Source organism: Pangasianodon hypophthalmus, chromosome 5 (assembly GCF_027358585.1).
Source record: "Pangasianodon hypophthalmus isolate fPanHyp1 chromosome 5, fPanHyp1.pri, whole genome shotgun sequence".
In the NCBI taxonomy this organism is placed as follows: domain Eukaryota; kingdom Metazoa; phylum Chordata; class Actinopteri; order Siluriformes; family Pangasiidae; genus Pangasianodon; species Pangasianodon hypophthalmus.
The window spans coordinates 32,424,553-32,446,921 of record NC_069714.1 but is presented as its reverse complement, the minus strand read 5'-3'; the positions used below and the strand labels follow the sequence as shown (position 1 = coordinate 32,446,921).

Here is a 22,369-nt window from a genome sequence, read left to right as displayed (position 1 = left end):
ATTGACTCGGCTTAAGCTGGGCACACACTTTAAATGTGTGCTTGGCTTTAGTCGCATTAAAACTGCGTGCTGCTTCTCCCAGAAAGGTGAGTAGCAACAGGAGTCGTCGAAGATTGAACATTTTCTTTGTTTACGCACTCCCGATCTTGGCGAATTTAAAATAAAGCATGTTGCACATACGACTTATGCTAAAAAAGTAGCTAACACTAGACAAACAAACAAAAACACATTAAAAACTTAGCACGTGGGACGCCACACAGCTCTGCCGGCTCGCCACAGGAACAGCACCGGAACCAGTAAATTCATCATAGTTCAAGTCAAGTCAAGTGGAGTTTATTGTCATTTCAGCCATATAGAAGTACACAGTGAAATGAAACAACGTTTCTCCAGGACCAAGGTGCCACATAAGACAACACAGAACAACACAGAACTACGGGGACTACATAAATTACATAAATTAAACGTAAAGTGCACAAGTGCAAACATGTGCAGACAGCACAAGACAGAACAGACAGTATATAACTACGACGCCGACCAGTACACAGTCCTGTTGAAAGTGATAAGGTGACAGTAGTGCAAATATTACAGCTGAGGTAGTGTAAACAGTGTAAACATAGAAGTAGCAGCAATAATAAGACATGTGCAAAACATGAGCAGTGCATGTGCATAGAGGATGTTCTGTTGTGTGTATATATATGTATGTATGTATGCGTGAGTTCCTTTGGACCAGTTCAGTTGTGTGTGTATATATGTGTGTGTGTGTGTGTGTGTGTGATCCTTCAGTCCAGTTCTAGGTATTTAGGAGTCTGATGGCATGAGGGAAGAAACTGTTGCACAGTCTGGTTGTGAGGGCCCGAATGCTTCGGTACCGTTTTCCAGATGGCAGGAGGGTGAAGAGTGTGTGTGAGGGGTGTGTGGGATCGTCCACAATGCTGGTGGCTTTGCGGATGCAGCGAGAGGTGTAAATGTCTGTGATGGAGGGAAGAGAGACCCCGATGATCTTCTCAGCTGTCCTCACTATCCGCTGCAGGGTCTTGCGATCCGAAACGGTGCAATTCCCATACCAGGCAGTGATGCAGCTGCACAGAATGCTCTCGATAGTCCCTCTGTAGAACGTGGTGAGGATGGAGGGTGGAAGATGTTCTTTCCTCAGCCTTCGCAGAAAGTACAGGCGCTGCTGGGCTTTCTTTGTTACGGAGCTGGTGTTGAGCGACCAGGTGAGGTTCTCCGCCAGGTGAACACCAAGAAACTTGGTGCTCTTGACGATCTCCACGGAGGAGCCGTCGATGTTCAGCGGAGAGTGGTCATTCTATGCTCTTCTGAAGTCAACAACCATCTCTTTAGTTTTGTCCACATTCAGAGACAGGTTGTTGGCTTTGCACCAGTCCATTAGCCGCTGCACCTCCTCTCTGTATGCTGACTCGTGGTTCTTGCTGATGAGACCCACCACGGTCGTGTCATCGGCGAACTTGATGATGTGATTCGAGCTGTGCATTGCTACACAGTCGTGAGTCAGCAGAGTGAACAGCAATGGACTGAGCACACAGCCCTGTGGGGCCCCAGTACTCAGTGTGGTGGTGTTGGAGATGCTGTTCCCGATCCGGACTGACTGAGGTCTCCCAGTCAGGAAGTCCAGGATCCAGTTGCAGAGGGAGGTGTTCAGGCCCAGCAGGTTCAGCTTTCCAATCAGCTGCTGAGGAATGAAGTTTTCACAAGAAGTTCGGTTGGCTAAAATCTATCCACTGTTCGCTGATGGAGACCTGAGTACGAAGCTGCTCCTGGCAACTGCAGTCCCAAAGCCATCACAGTACAGCTCCCCTTATGAGATCCCCAAGCCATCTCCACGGCCCCCAGGTGGAACCATTCCCGGCTATCCAAACAGTTCTTCAGGTCATCCATATGGGGCCCCAGCAGCAGCGAGTGAACTCAACCAATGAGAATGGATGGGTCAGGCAGGTCCGGGGAGCAGAAGGGGCATCAGAATCACTGGCATCTCAGAAGTAGCATGTGTAGCTCAACAAGAGTGAGGGAGAGAGAGATTGTTAGGTAAGCTTTTGTCCTCTAATGGTTAAGGACAATGTACTTTGCGTGCAGACAGTAAGCAGGGACTCCGGCAAGACTAGCTATGACAGCATAACTAAAAGGGAGAGCCAGAAGCTAACACAGACATGAGGGAGTCCTGGGACATAAAGGAGCAGCCACTCCACCGTCAACAAACCTGAGTGAACGTGTGAGAGTGGGGAGGCGACAGCATTCAAACATCCCAGTTCACCACAACACTCTATGCCTGTGAAACCCTCCAGACCTGCTCCTGTACCTAAGAAAACTATTCACAAAAGGCTTGACTAAACAAATATGTTTTCAGCCTTGACTTAAACACTGAGACTGTGTCTGAGCCCCGAACACTAAGTGGAAGGCTGTTCCATAACTGTGGGGCTTTGTAAGAGAAAGCTCTACCCCCAGCTGTAGCACGCACTATTCGAGGTACCAACAAATAGCCTGCACCTTTTGATCTGAGTAGGCGTGGCGGATCATAAAAGACCAAAAGTTCAATCAGGTACTGTGGAGCGAGACCATTTAGTGCTTTATAGTGAAGTGAAGTGTGGCCAAGTATGGTGACCCATACTAGGAATTTGTGCTCTGCATTTAACCCATCCAAGTGCACACACACACACCCGGAGCAGTGGGCAGCCTTTTGCTGCAGCGCCCGGGGAGCAGTTGGGGGTTCCTTGCCTTGCTCAAGGGTCTCACCTCAGTCGTGGTATTGAGGGTGGGAGAGAGCGCTGGTCATTCACTCCCCCCCACCTAAAATCCCTGGCAGACCCGAGACTCGAGACTCGAACCCACAACCTTCAGGTTCACCTTTGGGTTGCAAGTCCGAGTCTCTAACCATTAGGCCATGGTCAATAGTAGTATTTTATAATCAATACAAAATTTGTTTGGGAGCCAATGCAGTGTGGATAAGATAGGGGTGATGTGGTCATATCTTCTGGTTCTAGTAAGGACTCTCGCTGCTGCATTCTGGACTAACTGGAGCTTATTTATGCTCCTACTGGAACATCCAGACAGTAAGGCATTACAATAATCCAACCTAGAGGTAACAAAAGCATGAACTAGTTTTTCTGCATCGTGTAGTGACAATATATTTCTTATTTTAGCAATATTTCTGAGATTAAAGAAAGTGATCCTAGTTATATTATCTACATGAGCTTCAAAAGAAAGACTAGAGTCGATAATCACACTAAGGTCTTTTACTGCTGCACATGATGAAACAGAAAGGTCATCCAGAGTTATTATGTCATCAGAAAGCTTACTTCTAGCTGCATGTGGTCCTAGTACAAGTACTTCTGTCTTGTCAGAATTAAGTAAGAGAAAGTTAATAAACATCCAGTTTCTAATGTCTTTTACACATTCCTCAGCTTTATTAAGCTGGTGTCTGTCATCTGGCTTTGCTGAAACATACAACTGTGTGTCATCAGCGTAACAGTGGAAGCTAATACCATGCTTACGGATAATTTTGCCCAGAGGTAGCATATATAGAGAAAAGAGCAGTGGGCCTAAAACAGAACCTTGCGGAACACTAAACTTTACCTTAGTATGAGAAGAGAAGTCACCATTTATGTTTACAAACTGATAACGATCAGTCAAATAAGACCTGAGCCAGGAAAGGGCCGTTCCCTTAATGCCTACTGCATTTTCCAGTCTGTCGAGGAGAATAGCATGATCAATGGTATCAAAAGCTGCACTAAGGTCAAGCAGCACCAGCAAGGAGACACAACCCTGATCAGAGGCCAGTAGTAAGTCATTTACCACTTTAACCAGCGCTGTCTCTGTGCTATGATGAGGCCTAAATCCTGACTGATACATTTCATGAATGTTATTCCTATGTAAGTTTGAGCATAGCTGCTGTGCTACAACCTTTTCTAGGACCTTGGAGACAAAGGGAAGGTTTGATATTGGTCTATAGTTAGATAGCTGACAGGGGTCAAGGTCAGGTTTTTAATCAGAGGATTGACAACTGCTAGTTTAAAAGATTTAGGTACATAACCAATGCTAAGGGAAGCAATGAATATTTTTAGAAGAGCTTCTGGAATTATCTGTTTGAAGAAACAAGTAGGTAAAGGATCTAGCACACAAGTCGATGATTTTTATGAGGAAATTAGTGAAATTACTTCGGTCTCTCAAAGGGGAGTAAAACATTCTTATATCATTATATTATCATTTACAGGGTTAGTTATAAAATTGTCCAGTTTTAAATTAATAGTCTGAATTTCTAGCCTGATATTTTCAATTTTACCCTTGAAAAAATTCATGAAGTCATCGCTGCTATATAATGATTGTGTGCGTGTTTCTGTTGTGGTCTTATTCCTAGTTAATTTTGCTACAGTATTAAATAAGAATCTAGGATTATTTCTGATATCTTCAATTAGGGTGGAGAGATACACTGATCTAGCAGCACTAAGAGCTTTCTTATAGCTCAAAAGGCTCTCCTTCCATGCTATTTGAAATACTATCGATTTAGTTTGACGCCATTTACGCTCTAGTTTTCGAGTGGTCTGTTTTAAAGTTCGTGTGTGATCGCTATACCAGGGTGCTAGCTTTTTCTCCCTAATTATTTTTCTCTTAAGTGGAGCTACCTTATCTTGTGTGTAGCTGAACGTTGATTCTAAACATTCAGTTGCCTGATCAAGTTCTTTGCGATGAGGCGGTGATCCAATCATGGTTGGTAACTCTGGGAGATTACTGAAAAAACTCTGTGCAGTAGCTGACGTAAATGTTCATTTGATGCAGTGACGTGGCAAGGTGCATATGATATGAGGTAATGATCTGAGATAGCTTCAGACTGCAGAAATGTGACTGTATTTTCTATATTTAATCCGAATGTTAGTATTAGATCAAGAGTGTGACCACCACTATGGGTGGGTCCTATTACATTCTGATTAACCCCTACAGAATCAAGAATGGACACAACTATGGGATTCAATAAACAGATGAACTGAAAGTTTGTTTGTTGAAACTTGGAAGAAACCTTCATCATTAGTGTTACAGAAGCTGTCTGATTCCATGCCCAGATGTTGTCAAGATGCTCTGTGAAACAAAGGATGGCAAATTAACATTTTCTAAAACAGTGTAACTGTGACCTTTAATGAAACTACTATTGAGTGTCCAACACTTTTTTGTCTATGTCCCGTATGTCTGTTTTAAAAAAAAAAAAAATTCAAATATAGCAGTCTTTTTTGGGAAATGTTTTGCCTGACAAGTGTGCTTCTGGTATGTTTCTTTAAAATAAATGTCACTTAGTTTGACATCTTTTCTAATGCAGTGAAATTCATGCATTTGTAAGCATGGCTTGAGTGTTCATATAATTCAATTCAATTCAATTTTATTTATGAAGTGCTTTTAACAAAGGATATTGTCACAAGGAGCTTTACAGAAATCTGGATATAAAATTAAAATTTTAATTACGAAGGAAACCCCCCCGAGGCGACGAGAGGAAGAAACCTTGAGAGCAACCAGAAAGAAACCTGTCCTTCAGTTTTTGTGATTCATTTCTGCCTTTCATTTGTGTTTATGGATTATCCTTATCCTTATTTGATGCTGCTGTGTTTTGAATAATGCTGTGGATTTTGAACACATTTTGTGGAGACTCCCTAATAAATGACACGCTGCATACATTTTCATCCTGCCTCAACCTACTGCTTGTTACATACTTCATGTAAACGTTAATACATGCATAAGTCGTTACTTCATTCTGCTTGCTTCTACAGCATTATTTCTGTACAGTAGTATAGAAATGAATGGAAAAATAACATATTAATAAGGTGTGCATGTTTGAGAGAAAAAAAAGAAAGAGACATCAATGTTCTGTCATAATTTCTCTCACAGGTTGCGTTGGTGTAACCTCTCAGAGGAAAGCTGTAGAGTTCTGTCCTCAGTTCTCAGCTCAAACTCCTCCAGTCTGAGAGAACTGGACCTGAGTAACAACAAACTGAAGGATTCAGGAGTGAAGCTGCTCTCTGCTGGACTGGAGAATCCACACTGTACACTGGAGATACTGAGGTACACACACACACACACACACTCTTATATTCTGTTTACCCACTACATGCTTCTAACTCATGGTTGAATGTAAACATAAAAATACAACCCTTCTCAAATAGATTACAGTGTCTAACATGATTTGTTCTAAAACTATGTAAGTATTCACCCACTTGAACTTTTCCGCATTCTGTAATGTTATAACCTGGAACTGAAATGGACTTCATTCTGGTTTATGTCTACCATTGAAGGTGCAAAGTATATTATTTTTTATTTGTTTAATGAAACAAAAATGCTCACAGTTGTTAGTTGCATAAGTATTCATTCCCCCTGGGTCACTGGAAGAGCTACCTTTGGCTGCGAGTATCTGTCAGCTTTGCACATCTAGATCCTGATGTTTTTCCTATACTTCTTGGCAAAATTGGTCAAACTTGGTCAGATTGGTTGGAGACTGCTGGTGAGCAGCAATTTAGGTTCTTTGTTTTGAACTACTTTTTGGCACAGCTTTGGCAGTATGCTTAGGGACACTGTCCTGTTGGCTCCTTCCTTCCCTCAGCACTGACCATTCAATTAAATTCAATTCAATTTTATTTGTATAGCGCTTTTAATGCACATTGTCACAAAGCAGCTTTAAAGAAATAAGCACATTCAAATTAAATCAAACCAAAATAAATTGTACATATGTGAATTTATCCCTAATGAGCTACTTGGAGTGAGGTGGTGAGGAAAAACTCCCTGAGATGATATGAGGAAGAAAGCTTGAGAGGAACCAGACTCTAAAGGGAACCATCCTCATCTGGGTGACACCCGATAGTGCGATTATAAATCATTCCCTTCTATAACTGTGTACTACATGGACAAATAGTGCAATTGTGCAATCAGTAAATTCATCACAGTTTTCACATGAAGTCCGGTTTGTTAAACCAATCCACTTTTCCAGGTCTTGCTGATAAAAACATCTCCACAACATGATGCTACTGCCACCTTGCTTCACAGTGGGGATGGTGAACTTAGGCTGATGAGGAATGTTGGGTTTCTGCCAAATGTAACACTTTGTGCCAAGGCCAAAATTTCACTTTTGGTCTCATCTGACCATAAGACCTTTTCCTACACATTCGCTATCTCATATCCTGTATCTCCAGCTTGGCTAATGGCTTTCTTCACATCACGCTCCCACAAAGCCCAGCTTTGTGGAGTGTCCAGGCTATGTCTTGTAAACAGCTTCTCCCATATGAGCATCTCCCTTCTCTTCAGCACCTTCAAAGTTACCCTTGGCCATCTAATTAAATTCAATTCAATTTTATTTGTATGGCGCTTTTAAAAGTGAACATTGCCACAAAGCAACTTTACAGAAATCTAGGTACAAAAGTTTAATTTATAAATGTATAAATCCCTAATAAGCAAGCCAGAGGTGATGGTGGTGAGGAAAATCTCCCTGAGATGATAAGAAGAAACCTTGAGAGGAACCAGACTCAGACTTCATCTGTGTGACACTGAATAGTGCAATTATAAATAATTTCTCTTCTGTAAATCTACTATAATATACTATAAAGTCAAGTAGTGCTAAGTGTGTTAAAAAGAACTTGACTATGAGCATCGTTAGAGTTTTAAGTTTCTTCTATCAAACTGAAGTTATCAACAGTGTGACACCTTAAATGACACATAAAGTGACACTTTAATTTCACACAAGTTGAAACAATAATAAATTCCATTACGAATCCAACTAATTATGTGACCTCTGATGGAGAGCAGTTGCACCTGAAGTAATTTAGGGCTTTCACAAAAAAGAATTATAAATAATTTAGCCAAAAAAGTAATTTTACCTAATTTATGATTCTTGATAATATATCCATGATATACAATCCAAAGTAAATGCGTTTTTGTTCCAGGTTTTAAAATAAATTGTAAATACTTATGCTAGATACTGGATCATCATTTATTTCCCAGGTTGTGGAGTTGTAATCTCACAGGGAAAAGCTGTAGAGTTCTGTCCTCAGTTCTCAGCTCAAACTCCTCCAGTCTGAGAGAACTGGACCTGAGTTACAATAACCTGCAGGATTCAGGAGTGAAGCTGCTCTCTGCTGGACTGGAGAATCCACACTGTAAATTGGAGACACTGAGGTGAGATTTATCACTTTCACACTCTGGATATAGATCACACACATATTGAGCCACATTTATCAAGCTGGATATGAGCAAATGTAATATGAAAATGATCATAGCAGCCTTCACACAAGAAATGTGTTGGTTTGTACAATCAAATTGTATAATTGGTGATGAGATAGTGCATTTGTTTTTCACACATTACACTGTCAACTTTAAATAGATGATTATTTGTTCAATTACACAGACAAGTTTAATTAAAGTTTTGTGAAATCTTGTCATTTCTTATGACTTTACCACCTTCTATGATGGGAAGATTGAAAAAAAATCTGCAGACCTTCACATCTACACCACCTCCTACATTACACACTCAGGAATCTCCTTCTCTTTCACTGGCACATTTTTCGAATCTCATCATCTTGTCCTGCAGTCCTACCACCTGCCTATTGGATCCAATTCCTTCCACAATGCTCCAGACCATCTCACAAGACCTCCTCCCTTTCATCATTACTATCATCAATGGCTCCATAACATCTGGTCATGTACCAACTGCATTCAAGGGAACAAGGATTATTCCCATCCTGAAGAAACCCACTCTGGTTCCCTTTGACATCAGCGACTATCGACCAGTATCACTTGTCTCTTTTCTTTCTAAAATTCTCCAACGAACTGTCTACAATCAACTGTCTCTCTACCTCTCACAGAACAACCTCCAAGATCCTAACCAGTCTGGCTTCAAACCAGCACATTCCTCGGAGACTGCCCTTTTGTCATTCCTCATCCTCTTTGACCTTTTAGCAGCGTTTTATACAGTGAACCACAAAACTCTCTTGTCCACACTAATGAGTCTTGGAATTCATGGTGCAGCATGGCAATGGTTTGCTTCCTACCTGGAAGGTCTGTCATATCAGGTGACATGGAGAGGATCCACATCTGCTCCCCACAGACTCTCCACTGGTGTTCCACAAGGCTCAGTACTTGGTCCTCTCCTGTTCTCCCTCTATACTCGATCTCTTGGTGTGGTCATATCCTCACATGGGTTTTCATACCACTGCTATGCAGATTTTGGGCTTTTCAGGGGCTGTTGAGCTGCTAAATAATATTTTTTTATTGGTGTTGATGAGTCAAAATAACTTCTTTGTCTTTGACCATTCTGTCTTCATTTTGAGCTATTAGGTTTCTCTGAGCTTTTCCTCTTAGGGAGATTTGTGGATGTCACTAAATGCAAATGAGCTCTAGCAGGAACGCTCTTTACACTTTACAGGTGATTGGCATCTATCTGGCAACTGGCATTAATCGAAACCAAACAATATTTCTCCACGGTCAGGGTGCTATATAAAAGCACAGAACTACATGAGACTACACATTACTACATAAAGTGCACATGCAAGCGTGTGCAAACAGCACAAGGCAGTGCAATAACTAAAACAGTACAATAGCTACTAAACCAGGACAGCAGGCACAGAAAGACACAGTGCAACGCCGACCAGTATACAGTTCTAAGTGTCAGATATAAAAGTAGTGCAATAGAATAACAATATAATAAATTGCTGTGAATGTAAACGTAACATACTATGACATAGTACTCAGCAATAAGCTTATACCATATATGGACGTAGCATTTATTGGGATAGCAGCCAGGTAGAGAGTATAGCAATGACAAGAAATTATATACAATAATTTATAAATACTGTAGCAGAAAGAAATAAATGTGCAAAAATTGCAAAGGGAGTGGAACGTTGTTCAGTTGAGTGTGTGTGTGGGTGTTGGGATGTTGGGGTGTGTGTGTTGTTAGTCCAGTTTCTGAGTATTGAAGAGTCTGAAGGCATGGGGGAAGAAACTATTGCACAGTCTGGTCGTGAGGCCCGGATGCTTTGGTGCCGTTTGCCAGACGGCAGGAGGGTGAAGAGATTGTGTGAGGGATATGTGAGATCGTCCACAATGCTGGTGGCTTTGCGGATGGTCGCTCTGTGCTCTCCTGAAGTCAACAACCATCTCTTTAGTTTTGCCCAAGTTCAGAGACAGGTCGTTGGCTCTGCACCAGTCCATAAGCCGCTGCACCTCCTCTCTGTATGCTGACTCATCGTTGAGAGTTCAAATCCCAGCATTACCAAGCTGCCACTGCTGGGCCCTTGAGCAAGGCCCTTAACCCTCAACTGCTCAGTTGTATAAATGAGGTAATTGTAAGTTGGGCATCTGAAAAATGCCATAAACGTAAAAGTACACAGTTGTGAGTCAGCAGAGTGAACAGCAGTGGACTGAGCACACAGCCCTGGGGGCCCTCTGTTCAGTATGGTGGTGTTGGAGATGCTGTTCCCGATCCAGACTGACTGAGGTTTCCGAGTCAGTGATTTACATTTACATTTATGGCATTTGGCAGACGCCCTTATCCAGAGCGACTTACAATAGTGCTTTGAAGTCTATCAAAAATACATTCTGATATTGGCTCGGTAGGTCACAAACTAGGAATACCATCAGTCCAAAACTCTGTTGGGGAGGGTTTTTTTTTTTTTTTTTTTGTTTTGTTTTGTTTTGTTTTTGTGAAAGTGCTAATTTAAGTATTTTATGAAGAGGTAAGTCTTTAGAAGTTGTTTGAAGACTGCCAGTGACTCAGCTGTTCGGACATCTAGGGGAAGTTCATTCCACCACCTTGGGGCCAGAACAGAGAAGAGTCTCGATGCATGCCTTCCTTGTACCCTGAGAGATGGAGGGATCAGTCGAGCAGTGCTAGAGGATCGGAGGGAGCGTGGTGGCGCTCGAGGTGTGATAAGTGCTTTGAGATAAGTGGGTGCTGGTCCGTTTTTGGCTTTGTAGGCGAGCATCAGTGTTTTAAATCTGATGCGGGCAGCTACAGGAAGCCAGTGGAGGGAGCGCAGTGGGGTGGTGTGGGAAAATTTAGGAAGGTTGAAAACCAGTCGTGCAGCTGCATTCTGGATCAGTTGCAGAGGACGAATGGCGCTCAGAGGCAGACCTGCCAGGAGTGAGTTGCAGTAGTCTAGTCTCGAAATGACAAGGGACTGAACAAGCACCTGTGTGGCCTGTGAGGAAAGAAATGGACGAATTCTTCTGATGTTATAAAGGAGAAATCGACATGAGCGTGTTAGATTAGCAATGTGAGAGGAGAAGGACAGTTGATTGTCCATGGTTACCCCAAGATTGCGTGCGGTAACCGAAGGCGAGATTGCAAGATCCTGAGATGGGGATGAATCACATGGGATGAACAGCAGTTCAGTTTTGGTGGGATTAAGTTTCAGCTGGTGAGTTGTCATCCATGATGAGATGTCAGCCAGACAAGCTGATATCCGAGCAGAAACATGAGAGTCTGAGGGAGGGAAGGAGAGGATGAGTTGAGTGTCATCTGCATAGCAGTGGTATGAAAACCCATGTGAGGATATGACCGCACCAAGAGATCGGGTATAGAGGGAGAACAGGAGAGGACCAAGTACTGAGCCTTGTGGAACACCAGTGGAGAGTCTGCGAGGAGCAGATGTGGATCCCCTCCATGTCACCTGATATGACCGATCTTCCAGGTAGGAAGCAAACCATTGCCATGCTGCACCACGAATTCCAAGACTCATGAGGGTGGATAGGAGAGTCTTGTGGTTCACCGTGTCAAACGCTGCTGAAAGGTCAAGGAGGATGAGGACTGAAGACAGTTTGGCTGATCTAGCGGCATGTAGCTTCTCAGTGACGGCCAAAAGGGCAGTCTCTGTGGAATGTGCCGGTTTAAAGCCAGACTGATTGGGATCTTGGAGGTTGTTCTGTGAGAGATAGCAAGACAGCTGATTATAGACAGTCCGTTCAAGGGTTTTAGAAAGAAAAGAGAGAAGTGATACCGGTCGGTAGTTGCTGATGACAGAGGGATCTAGAGTGGGTTTCTTCAGGATGGGAATAACTCTTGCTCTCTTGAATGAAGTTGGTACATGACCAGATGTTATGGAGCCATTGATGATAGTGGTGATGAAGGGGAGGAGGTCTTGAGAGATGGTCTGGAGCATTGTGGAAGGGATTGGATCCAATGGGCAGGTGGTAGGATTGCAGGATAAGATGATTTGCAGGATCTCTTCTGTTGTTAGTTTAGAAAACTGTGTCAGCGAATGAGAAGGAGAATCCTCAGTGTGCAGTGTAGGAGCAGGAGTAGAAGTGAATGTCTGGCAGATTTTTCCAATCTTCTCATCATAAAAAGTGGCAAAGTCTTCAGCAGTCAGAGAGGATGGAGCAGGAGGAGCCGGAGGGTTGAGCAGTGAAGAAAAGATGTTGTGGAGCTTGCGAGGATCTTGTGCAGAGGATTCCAGCTTCTCTTTGTAGAAGGCAGTCTTAGCAGAAGTCACTTCAGATGAAAATTTGGACAGGAGAGCACGATAGGAGACCAGATCTGTGTCAAGTTGCGATTTCTTCCACTTCCTCTCTGCTGTTCTTAATTCTCTCCAATTACTGCGCAGCACATCCGATAGCCAAGGAGCAGGGCTGGAAATCTTCCTGGGTTTAGAGGTTAGAGGACAGAGGAGGTCCAAGGATGAGGAAAGTGAGGAGAGGAAAGTGTCAGTGGCAAGCTCTAATGGTAGGGAGGAAAAGGAGTCAGGGACAGGAAGGGATGATAGGGTGCAGGAAGCTAAGGAGGAAGGGGAGATAGAGTGAAGGTTTTTACGAGTGGGAGAGAAATATAGATGGCTGATGGTTTTAGGCAGGACAGGAAGGGTGATGGTGAAGGAGACCAAGAGATGGTCAGAGATGTGGAGAGGGGTGAAGGAGTGGAGAGATGAAATCAGCTTTCTTTACAGCAGACTGGCAGTTCCAGAGCCCACCTACCACCACTGTTGGAGATTGAGACAACAGAGGAGGGTAGATGAGGTTACTGGTACTGCGGCCTCTGGCTTGTGCATGAAAGCTTCTGGGTCTGTGAGAGGCAACAACAGAGATTGGTTTGAGGCACATGTCTGTGGCTTAGTGAAGATAAAAATAAAGATTGAGGGGGAATGTGTAGTACTTAACTAAACAAAACATACACCATTGATAAATTTAGAAAGTGTGTGTCCAACTGTTGCAAATTATATTACCTTCAATATATCTTAGTAGGCCCTGCCCACAATTCACACCTTAAGGAAGACTGAAACTACTCTTGATTAGTCACCTGAGAGAACTAATTAGCATAGACTAACAGACACTTCCAAACACCACAACAGAATCAACAATACAATAGAATCAACAATACAACAATTCTAGTGGCAAGAATCTAGATCCAACTGAGTCAAGTAGATAGTACACAAAGTCAGAGACTTACCTTACCAGTAGAGAATAAATTCAAGATAGAACTTAAAGCACACATGTGATGGCCTGCATGCGCTGCCATATTCTCACCCATGGTTAAGAACTGCTTAACACTCTCATGCACTTGTTTTTCTAGTTGTTGCCTGATCTTATGTCTAGTCCTGATGTGTTTTGCCTTCTCATGTATTTAGTTTCATATTTCTAAATGCCTATTTAATATCAATAACATTAAACCTGCTGGCCTTGTGGATGTTGAGAATTTGTTACTTCTGGGTCTGTCACATTAAATACAGAATATCTTCTTGTCATTAAATATTTGTGTTTTTTTCCTTTTTAATGTGAGAGACAGATGTCGGAGAAATAATAAATAATAAATGTGTTTTCTTTGCATTTCATTGCAAAAACGTTTTATTGTGTGTGTTGGACCATAAATTTAAAGAGCTTTCCTCCCTCTTTCCAGGCTGTTTAATTGCAATATTACATTTAAGGGCTGTGCTGCGCTGGCTTCAGCTCTGAAATCAAACCCTTCATCAAACCTGAGAGAACTGGACCTGAACTACAATAAACCAGTAGAATCAGGAGTGAAGCTGCTCTCTGATCTACTGAAGGATCCTCGCTGTAAACTAGAGACATTACAGTGAGTTATTCAATTATTGTCTGAAGTTTCTGAAATACTAAAACCAGTCTGTCTGTCACCAACATCCATGCCACAGTCGAAGTCACTGAGATCACATTATTTCCCAGTTCACATGTATCTTTCACATGTAAACACATGCAGCACAATCATATTTCACTGAAGACCAACTAGCGGGCACTAAACACATGCTAACAAGTACACATTATAGACAATCTCAAGTGAAATGAGAGCCTGCCAAATGCACATATCAAATGTGATATTCATGGAATTATGGGGTACAAAAACACTGTAGGGAATTAATTAATTTATTGAATTAATTAATTTATGGACTCACAAAAGATACACACATATGGCTATAGTCAGCGACACTGGTTCAAAATTTACATCAATATTTATGTGGAGAAAGTTCCTCATATTCAGAGTTGGGTTATGCAGCAGCTTGTTACCCATTAAGTTTATTAAAATCACATGAGTGTAGTCCACATCTCCAAAGTTGCCCATTTTGCCAGAAGTCTAGCACACATCATTTTTAGTACATAAGCCTATAGTTATGTCTGAGGTCTGAATACTCTTGTGAGCAATTATTGTAAAATTAAATCCAGACCACACATGCGTAACATCTCTTGATATATTGTTTGTTTCAATATACCCTTTGATGGTGGTGATTTAAGGCTGCAGACTGTTCTGTATGTACTGGGAAATTAACTGTACTATATTTGTGAAAAGCAACTGTACTATATAAAATAATGAACTTCAACATAGAATCTGGGGCTGTGTGTGTGTGTGTGTGAGATGTCAGTGTTTTAATGTGTAATAATTTCTCTCCCAGCCTACGGAAGTGTAATCTCACAGAGGAATGCTGTAGAGTTCTGTCCTCAGTTCTCGGCTCAAACTCCTCCAGTCTGAGAGAACTGGACCTGAGTAACAATAATCTGCAGGATTCAGGAGTGAAGCTGCTCTCTGCTGGACTGGAGAATCCACACTGTACACTGGAGACACTGAGGTACACACACACACACACACACACACACACACACACAGAGTATCTACAAAGCTTTATTATTTTTCTCAGTCACCCACTATTAAAAACATGCTTAAAAATCCAAACAAACTGATACTTATTGCAAATGAATATTTAGATATTAAATACAGTAAATATGTTAAATATTTTACATTTACAGAATTTAGCAGGCTCCCTGATCCAGAGACACAGAGCGAATTGCTTTGTAGTCTCTATCAAACATACCTTCATGCTAGTTCACCTGGTCAGGGACATAGAAAACCGTTGAGCTGAAACCCTGTTAGAGTGAGGTTAGAACAACATGAAAGAAAACACACTGCCACTGCTGTCTATCACTGATTGTGAATGAAGGACAGAGTCTTTTTGAAGGAGTAGGTCATTTAATGAAAAGGCGTACACCTGTGTGATTAATGATGCTCTCTTTGTGTTTTGTGTCTTGCAATGAGGAAGTTTTGGCACAGCAGAGAGAGAGCCTGTGGTTCTGGAAAAAAAGGCAAAAATAAACATAAAGCCACTCTCTCTCATGCCTGCCTCCTGAATCCTCATTCTCCACATGATGGCCAGGACGTCACAAAAGGATTTAAAATTAGATTCAATAGGTGATATTTTAAGTGCTTGGTGAAGAAATAAGGTTCATTCCACCACCTGGGTGCAGGACAGAGAAGACATTACCTTGTACCTTGAGAGGTGGTCGATCCAATTGATCATGCTAAGCACTCTAAGGGAGCATGGTGCAGAAAGTAGTGTGATAAGTGCTTTAAGATAGGTGGAGACTAGTGAGTTTTTAGTTTTGTAGAATCAATGTTTTAAATCTGATGCAGCAGCTTCAGGAAGCCAGTTGAGGGAGTGTAGCAGTGACTGAGTCAGGTTAGCAAGGTGTGGTGAGGAAAGGAATTTTGGTTGGCCACAACTACTCCAAGGTTGGATTATCAGATGGTGTGATCTGAGAGTTGTCTTGACCTCTCTCCACATCTTGACATGGGGCCACATCTCTAAGGACGTACATCAGCTCAGTCTTTGTAGGATTTCGTTTCATCTGATAATCCGTTATAGATGAAGAGATGTCTGCCAGAATGTTGAGATCTGTACAGATACTCCTTGGCAGAAAATGACAAGAAATACTTGACATTCTTGTCATTACACATTTATGTTTTATTCCTTTTTGTTTCATATGGAGTTAATGTGGGAGACAGATAAGGAAAAAATTAAGGTTTTTAACATTGCATTAGAAATCACTTGTTTTATTTTGTGTATTGGAATGTAAATAAAAGTTTTTCTCCTTTTCTCCCTGCAGTCTTGACCGCTGCCGTATTACAGGTGAGGGCTGTGCTTCTCTGGCTTCAGCGCTGAAAACAAACCCTTCATCACACCTGAAAGAACTGAACTTGAACGGCAACAATCCGGGAGAATCAGGAGTGAAGCTGCTCTCTGATCTACTGAAGGATCCACACTGTAAACTGGAGACACTACAGTGGGTTACTCGCTTATTGAGGCTTTATAAACACACACACACACACACACACACAGTCTGGCTGTCCCGGCTATTTAAAAATACTGTAGAAAATTGATGACTTGCTGTTACTTTATTTTATAGACACACAAAATTTTGGACCTTATTCAGAGTTAACTATTTACTTGGGGCATTACACTTGTACTTAAGTCAATTTTCACTCCACAATTTACACAAACATGGTTTAAATGATAAGCTGACAAAGCACTAATCTGTTACAATTACAGACCCCTTAGTTCATGACATAAAATTCAGTCCTCGAGAATTTTTTAAAAGTATTTACAGCCAAAACATAAATTTCAGCATGACATACAATATGAAATGAAAGTGAGTACATCCCTGTTCAGTATCAATAAAATGTCATATTATTCAAAATACTATCATATTAGAATAAATATAGCTGTAAGCATTGATTAAGAGGGCCAAGCATTTCTGTCCACACCCTTTAGTGATAGAGGGAGACCAGAAGCCAGTGGGATCCCCAAAGTTTGAAGTCAAAACACCAAGCTGTTTCTGAGATATATCACCATACTTCCTGTTTTTAATAGCCTTTCCAAGTTGCAAATGAAGTGAAGTCTTGCTTCTTAACTTTAGATCACGGTGCTAAATGTATTTGAGGAGTTTGGTGTCAATATGTAAAAGTGCTTCTGAGATAACTCCTCACTTCCCTTTAGGCATGTAGGCATCAGATTCATTTGCAGGTTACGGATGATACAAATTTCATGATGATTGGACAAAATATTGTAGGTGAAGAAGCAAAAAAATCTGTTTTTATTTAATTTTATTAAAAATGGAAGAAATCTCATTTGGCAGATCCCAAATTGCTTACATTTCATACTCTCTGTGAATTATATCACCCCCTACAGGGGATTTAGACAAACTTTCTAGGAAACCCTTAGGACAATGTCAAGTTTCAAGGTCAAGTTTCAAGTTTATTTGTTTTTTTATTGTTATTTATTTTTATTATATATACAAGTGTCAGTGACAATGTACATTGAAATGCTTTTTGTGAGGCTTAGGCAGTCTACAGCAGTACAATAATAGCAACAGAAATAAATAATAAAGGGGCAATCAAGACAGAAATTTAAGAGACAGAAATGTAATATATGTCATTTATTCACCTACAATGTTTGGTCTCAATGGGTCACTCCGTTGCAGAGATATGCCCTCACTTGCTGTTTGGCAACTTCTCCATCAAATTCGATTGTGTGCTATGGATTCACTGTCCATCATTTCAAAAATCTGATAAACAAGTTTTGTTCAAGTTGGTCTCTGGAAAAACAGTTAAAATGTATTACATTTTTATTAAATCACAAATTCATTACATGCACAACATTGGACATCTTTGAGGAAATCAAGAGAAACAAGAATCTTGAGTTGATGTTGAGCAGCAAAACATTATGAGCAGTTTTACAAATTTGTGAATTCTATTGAGACCTAGAGGTGAATTTAGACAAAACTTCATGGAGTCCATTATGGTGAAGTCCTTCAAAAGTTTTAGAACACCCCAATTTTTCCTGTTTTTATTGACTTTTAAGCAGTCTGAATAATCCAAAATGATACAAAGGTAAGTGTTAAACTGACAGAGGTTAAAAACTATTAACAATAAACTGAAAACTGAAAAATAATATAAATTTCAGAGTTATTAGAAGGCCTTTTTCAGGGAGCAAGTCACTGGTTAACAACTTACAGCTGTTCTGCACAAATGTAAGTAAACAATTCCCACAAGTGTCCCAACATTTGCTGATTACTTACAAACCCTCTGTCTGCAGAAAAGCAGTGTTGGAACAGACTGTGTTACTACATCGTTATGGGGCAGTATTTGGACAATACTGCACTGCAGGATGTAGTATATTGGTATTATGATGGTGAGAAAAGGCAATTAACAAAGGAAGAAAGACAGAACATTATAACCCTTAAAAGTGTAGGTCTTGCCTTTAGACAAATTGCACAGAAATCCAGGGTGTTAGTGAGTACAGTTTCCTACTGCATAAAAAAAGGTACTCAGAAACTGGAGGAAGCTCTGACAGGAAGAGGTTTGGCAACTCAACCGAATCAGAAGACAAGTTTCTGAGACTCAAAAGCTTGTGTGATTGGCAGCTCAAAGGACAATGCTTTCAAGCACAGCTTAACACTGGCCGAAGTACGCAAGTCTCAGTTTCATCTGTGAAGGGAAGACTTCGAGCTGCAGTTCAAGCTGATTTGGGATAAACTGGACAGAAGGTTGAAAGCAAAGCAACACATTTGTGGGAACTTCTGCACCAGTGTTGGGAAGAACTTTCTGAACAGTGTTGGATTTCCACTGTAGAAAGAATGCCTCGAGTATATTCGGGTGATATATCTGCAAACAGTGGCTAATCTGATGAGTTAAAAAAATTAGATTCAATTTTGTTAAAGAAAAACAATGTCATGCTTTCTTATGTGACGTACACTGAGACATTGAACTGCATAAATATGGGTACTCTAAAACTTCTGACCAGAGGCATATATACTCTAGACTTTACACAGAATGCTGCGAAAAACAAAAAACATCGTGATGAGTGGAAAAGCATCTCAGAATGCACATCTCATCAAACCTTGAATTGAAGATTAGGAAAAAAAATCCTGAGAAATGTGCCTGTTTATTTGCTTGTGTTTTTTGTCGAAGATCTAAATTTTAGGATGTGTGAGATGAAATTTGGATTTGGGAGGTCTTGGAGCTGTATTCTTTCTTAGGTGCCATAACCAGTTCAGTTTATATGTTTTTCTATGGGATTCTCAAATTGGTAAATGATTAAAAAGAAATTTCAATGTTTCAGATTCTATTATAAGAGCTTGATTAAACTGCCTACCAATGTTCTTTGAACATCTTTTCTTAATATCTTAAAAATATCTTATTATCTGGCAAAGAAACAATTAAACCTTTAAACTAGTAACATACACACAATTAACTTGACCAGAAAATGCCTACGCAGTATGAAATTCTACTACATCAATATTAAACATATATGAGATGCATAAGGATGTAAACCTGTGATGTACTGTGATGTATTACCAACTTTTACCTAGTGTTGCTGGGGTAAAAGGATCCACTACACCTCTGACGAGGATAAAATGCTTACTGAAGATGAGTTGATTGATTGACTGATGAATTAATATGGATGTGAAATGATGTAAAGTGTTTGTTCCCCTCCGTAGGCTGTCTGACTGCAGTATTACAAGCAAAGGCTGTGCTTTTCTGGCTTCAGCTCTGAAATCAAACCTTTCATCACACTTGAAAGAACTGAACCTGGACTATAATACACCAGGAGAATCAGGAGTGAAGCTGCTCTCTGATCTAGTTAAAGATGCACATTGTAGACTGGAGAAACTACAGTGAGTTACTCGTGATGCATTTATATAGTGGGAATTAGCTTTAATATGTTTGTTTTATTATTATTTGAATTATTGTGATTTCTGGGATTCATGCAGACAGAAAATGGCTGTGTGTGTGTGTGAGAGAGAGAGAGAGAGAGAGAGAGAGAGATATTTTCAGATCATGTGTATGATACTGGTTTGTGTATTATAAATATAATTGATGTTAATGTCTGATCAGTATGTCCTGTTTTCTCTCTTACAGGATCTGTTCTGAGTCTCATGCACACAGGATGTGATTTTACATGGGTGCAGCTGTGGTTATGTTCTTATTGGCTAATGCTCTGAACACATCTACAGCAAAGGACAATGTGCACAGTCTGTACCTCAAATATGTGTACAGACCTGAGCTTTATTGTTGGTTGGAACCTCCTGATGTCAAAGAAGCTTCTGTATTGTCAGACCTCAGTCGATGAACACTCCACTCTCTGACCCTCAGCACAAGAGTTGTGATGTAGAGGAGGAAGATGATAAATAGCACCGGTACAATCACACAGCCTATACAAAAGGGCTCTGACTCTTCGCCCCCAAAAAACTCTCTTGGCCTTCATTCCCTCATGGAACTCTCAGAAGATGTTTACAGTTTTTCTGGTGCATAGTGCTGGACCACTTTCCAGACAAGGTCACGATGTACATTGTGAGAGGTTGTCCACAAAGGCTATGAATAGATGTTCCTTTTGTTCATGGCACTTTTCCTACAGCCTCCGTACAGCGTGGAGCATGTCCACAGTACTTCTGTTCCTCCTGAAGCCACACTGGGATTCTTCAGTGATGTTGTCAGTAAGCCTGCAGAGCCTAACCTGTGCCGGGACTACAATGACTGATATTCCCCTGCTGTTGCCACAGACAGATTCGTCACCATTGTTTTTAAAAACAGTAATAATTAATGCATCTTGCCACTGCTGAAAGACACATTCTCATAATAATAATAATAATAATAATAATAATAATAGCATTTTATTTTAAGTGCTTCTCAGGTACCCAAGGACACTGTATGTATACATCAAAGGACATAAAACCATGTAATAATTGTAATAATAATCTTTGTTTTACATTTAAATTTAAGTAAAGGAGAAAGAATAAAATATTAATAAAAGTAAAGAGAATGAGGAAAAATGCAAAAACAAGGTGTAAAAGATTATTTTTTTATTTGAGTTTTAAAATGGGGAAGGGCGGTGCTGGCACAGAGATAGAGAGGAAGAGTGTTCCATAGTTTTTGGGGCAATAACAATTAAAAGCCCTATCTCCTACGTTGTGGAGCCAAGAGGAAGAAACAGCGAGCAGGTGACTGTCTGACGATGTGAGAGTTCGTGCAGGTGAGTATGGAAGAAGGAGGTTAGGTAAGTAGGAGAGTCGAGACAATGCAAGAACATAAAGATCATAGAAAGTATTTTATACTCTCTCTGCAGAAAGGGAGGGACAAAGCTTGATAATGTTTTTCAGTTGTAAAGAAATTCAGAGATAATGTTTTCTTGACTCTGCCAAATGCCATAAATGTAATGTAATTAATGTGTGATTTATATGACATTGTGGACTCTAACCTGAAACCAAGGCTACTTACCTGCCCTGAGGTGAATGTAATAAGAAACAGGAAGAGTTAAGGAGTGGTGCTTTATTTTCTTTAGTGTGGTTGGGGATAGAGTCTGATGTGTTACTCTTTAGCCTCAGAAAATTAGCATTCATGCAGCTCTGTAGGTCAATCAGACAGTGCAGGATTCTGTGTTAGGGCTCAGTGTGTATGTAAAGCTGGGTATCATAGTGCCAACTGACAATGTTCCCAAGGTGGAGCATATACGCAGTGAATAACAGCTGGCCAAGAACTGAGCCTAAGTCTTGAGGAACACCACATTCTAGCTTCCATACCTTGATGATCAACAGGTATACTGTTCAGGCACAAATGCAGCCACTTTCCTTGAGGATTCCAGCAGGGGAGTCAGGGCCAAGGCTTTTTGTTGTTTTTCAGGGATCTGATGGCAGTAGACTTCACTGAAGGATGGTACACAATCAAGACTCTGGGTCGTAGGTGGGTTGGGAAGCTCACCAAAGACAGAAGTGTCCACCATGATAGGTTTATATTAATGCACTTGTTCTAATACATTATTGTAGCAACAGTTCATTCACACGGACTTGTACACAGAGGTGTGTAGCAACACATTACGTTTACTCCATTACGTTCACTTTTTTAAAATCAATTGCACTTTTAAGAGTCATTTTAAAAGTGGACAGTTTTTACTCTAATACATTAGTGAGGTCAAAAATGTACTTTTGCTCAGTTATATTTGTCTATGTTCTTCTCCTTATATTATTTAACATTAAAAAAAATAATTCAACACAGATTGTGTGCATTTCGTTCAATCACACGCAATCATATGCATACTGTAAACTAATGGTACCATAG

The 22,369-nt window shown here is 40.7% G+C and overlaps 1 protein-coding gene across 1 annotated transcript in view; it reads left to right on the top strand.

Moving 5' to 3' along the window:
* The window catches only part of LOC113531127 (NACHT, LRR and PYD domains-containing protein 12-like), a 31,860-nt gene extending 10,937 nt beyond the window's left edge, over window positions 1-20,923 (top strand). Inside the window, exons 8-14 of the mRNA XM_034304694.2 lie at window positions 5,887-6,060; window positions 7,987-8,160; window positions 13,871-14,047; window positions 14,877-15,050; window positions 16,363-16,539; window positions 19,756-19,932; window positions 20,177-20,923. Of these exons, the coding sequence (XP_034160585.2) occupies window positions 5,887-6,060; window positions 7,987-8,160; window positions 13,871-14,047; window positions 14,877-15,050; window positions 16,363-16,539; window positions 19,756-19,932; window positions 20,177-20,210 (1,087 nt within the window). The 3' untranslated portion in view covers window positions 20,211-20,923. The remainder of the gene's footprint in view (window positions 1-5,886; window positions 6,061-7,986; window positions 8,161-13,870; window positions 14,048-14,876; window positions 15,051-16,362; window positions 16,540-19,755; window positions 19,933-20,176) is intronic.
* The last annotated feature ends 1,446 nt before the right edge of the window (window positions 20,924-22,369 follow it).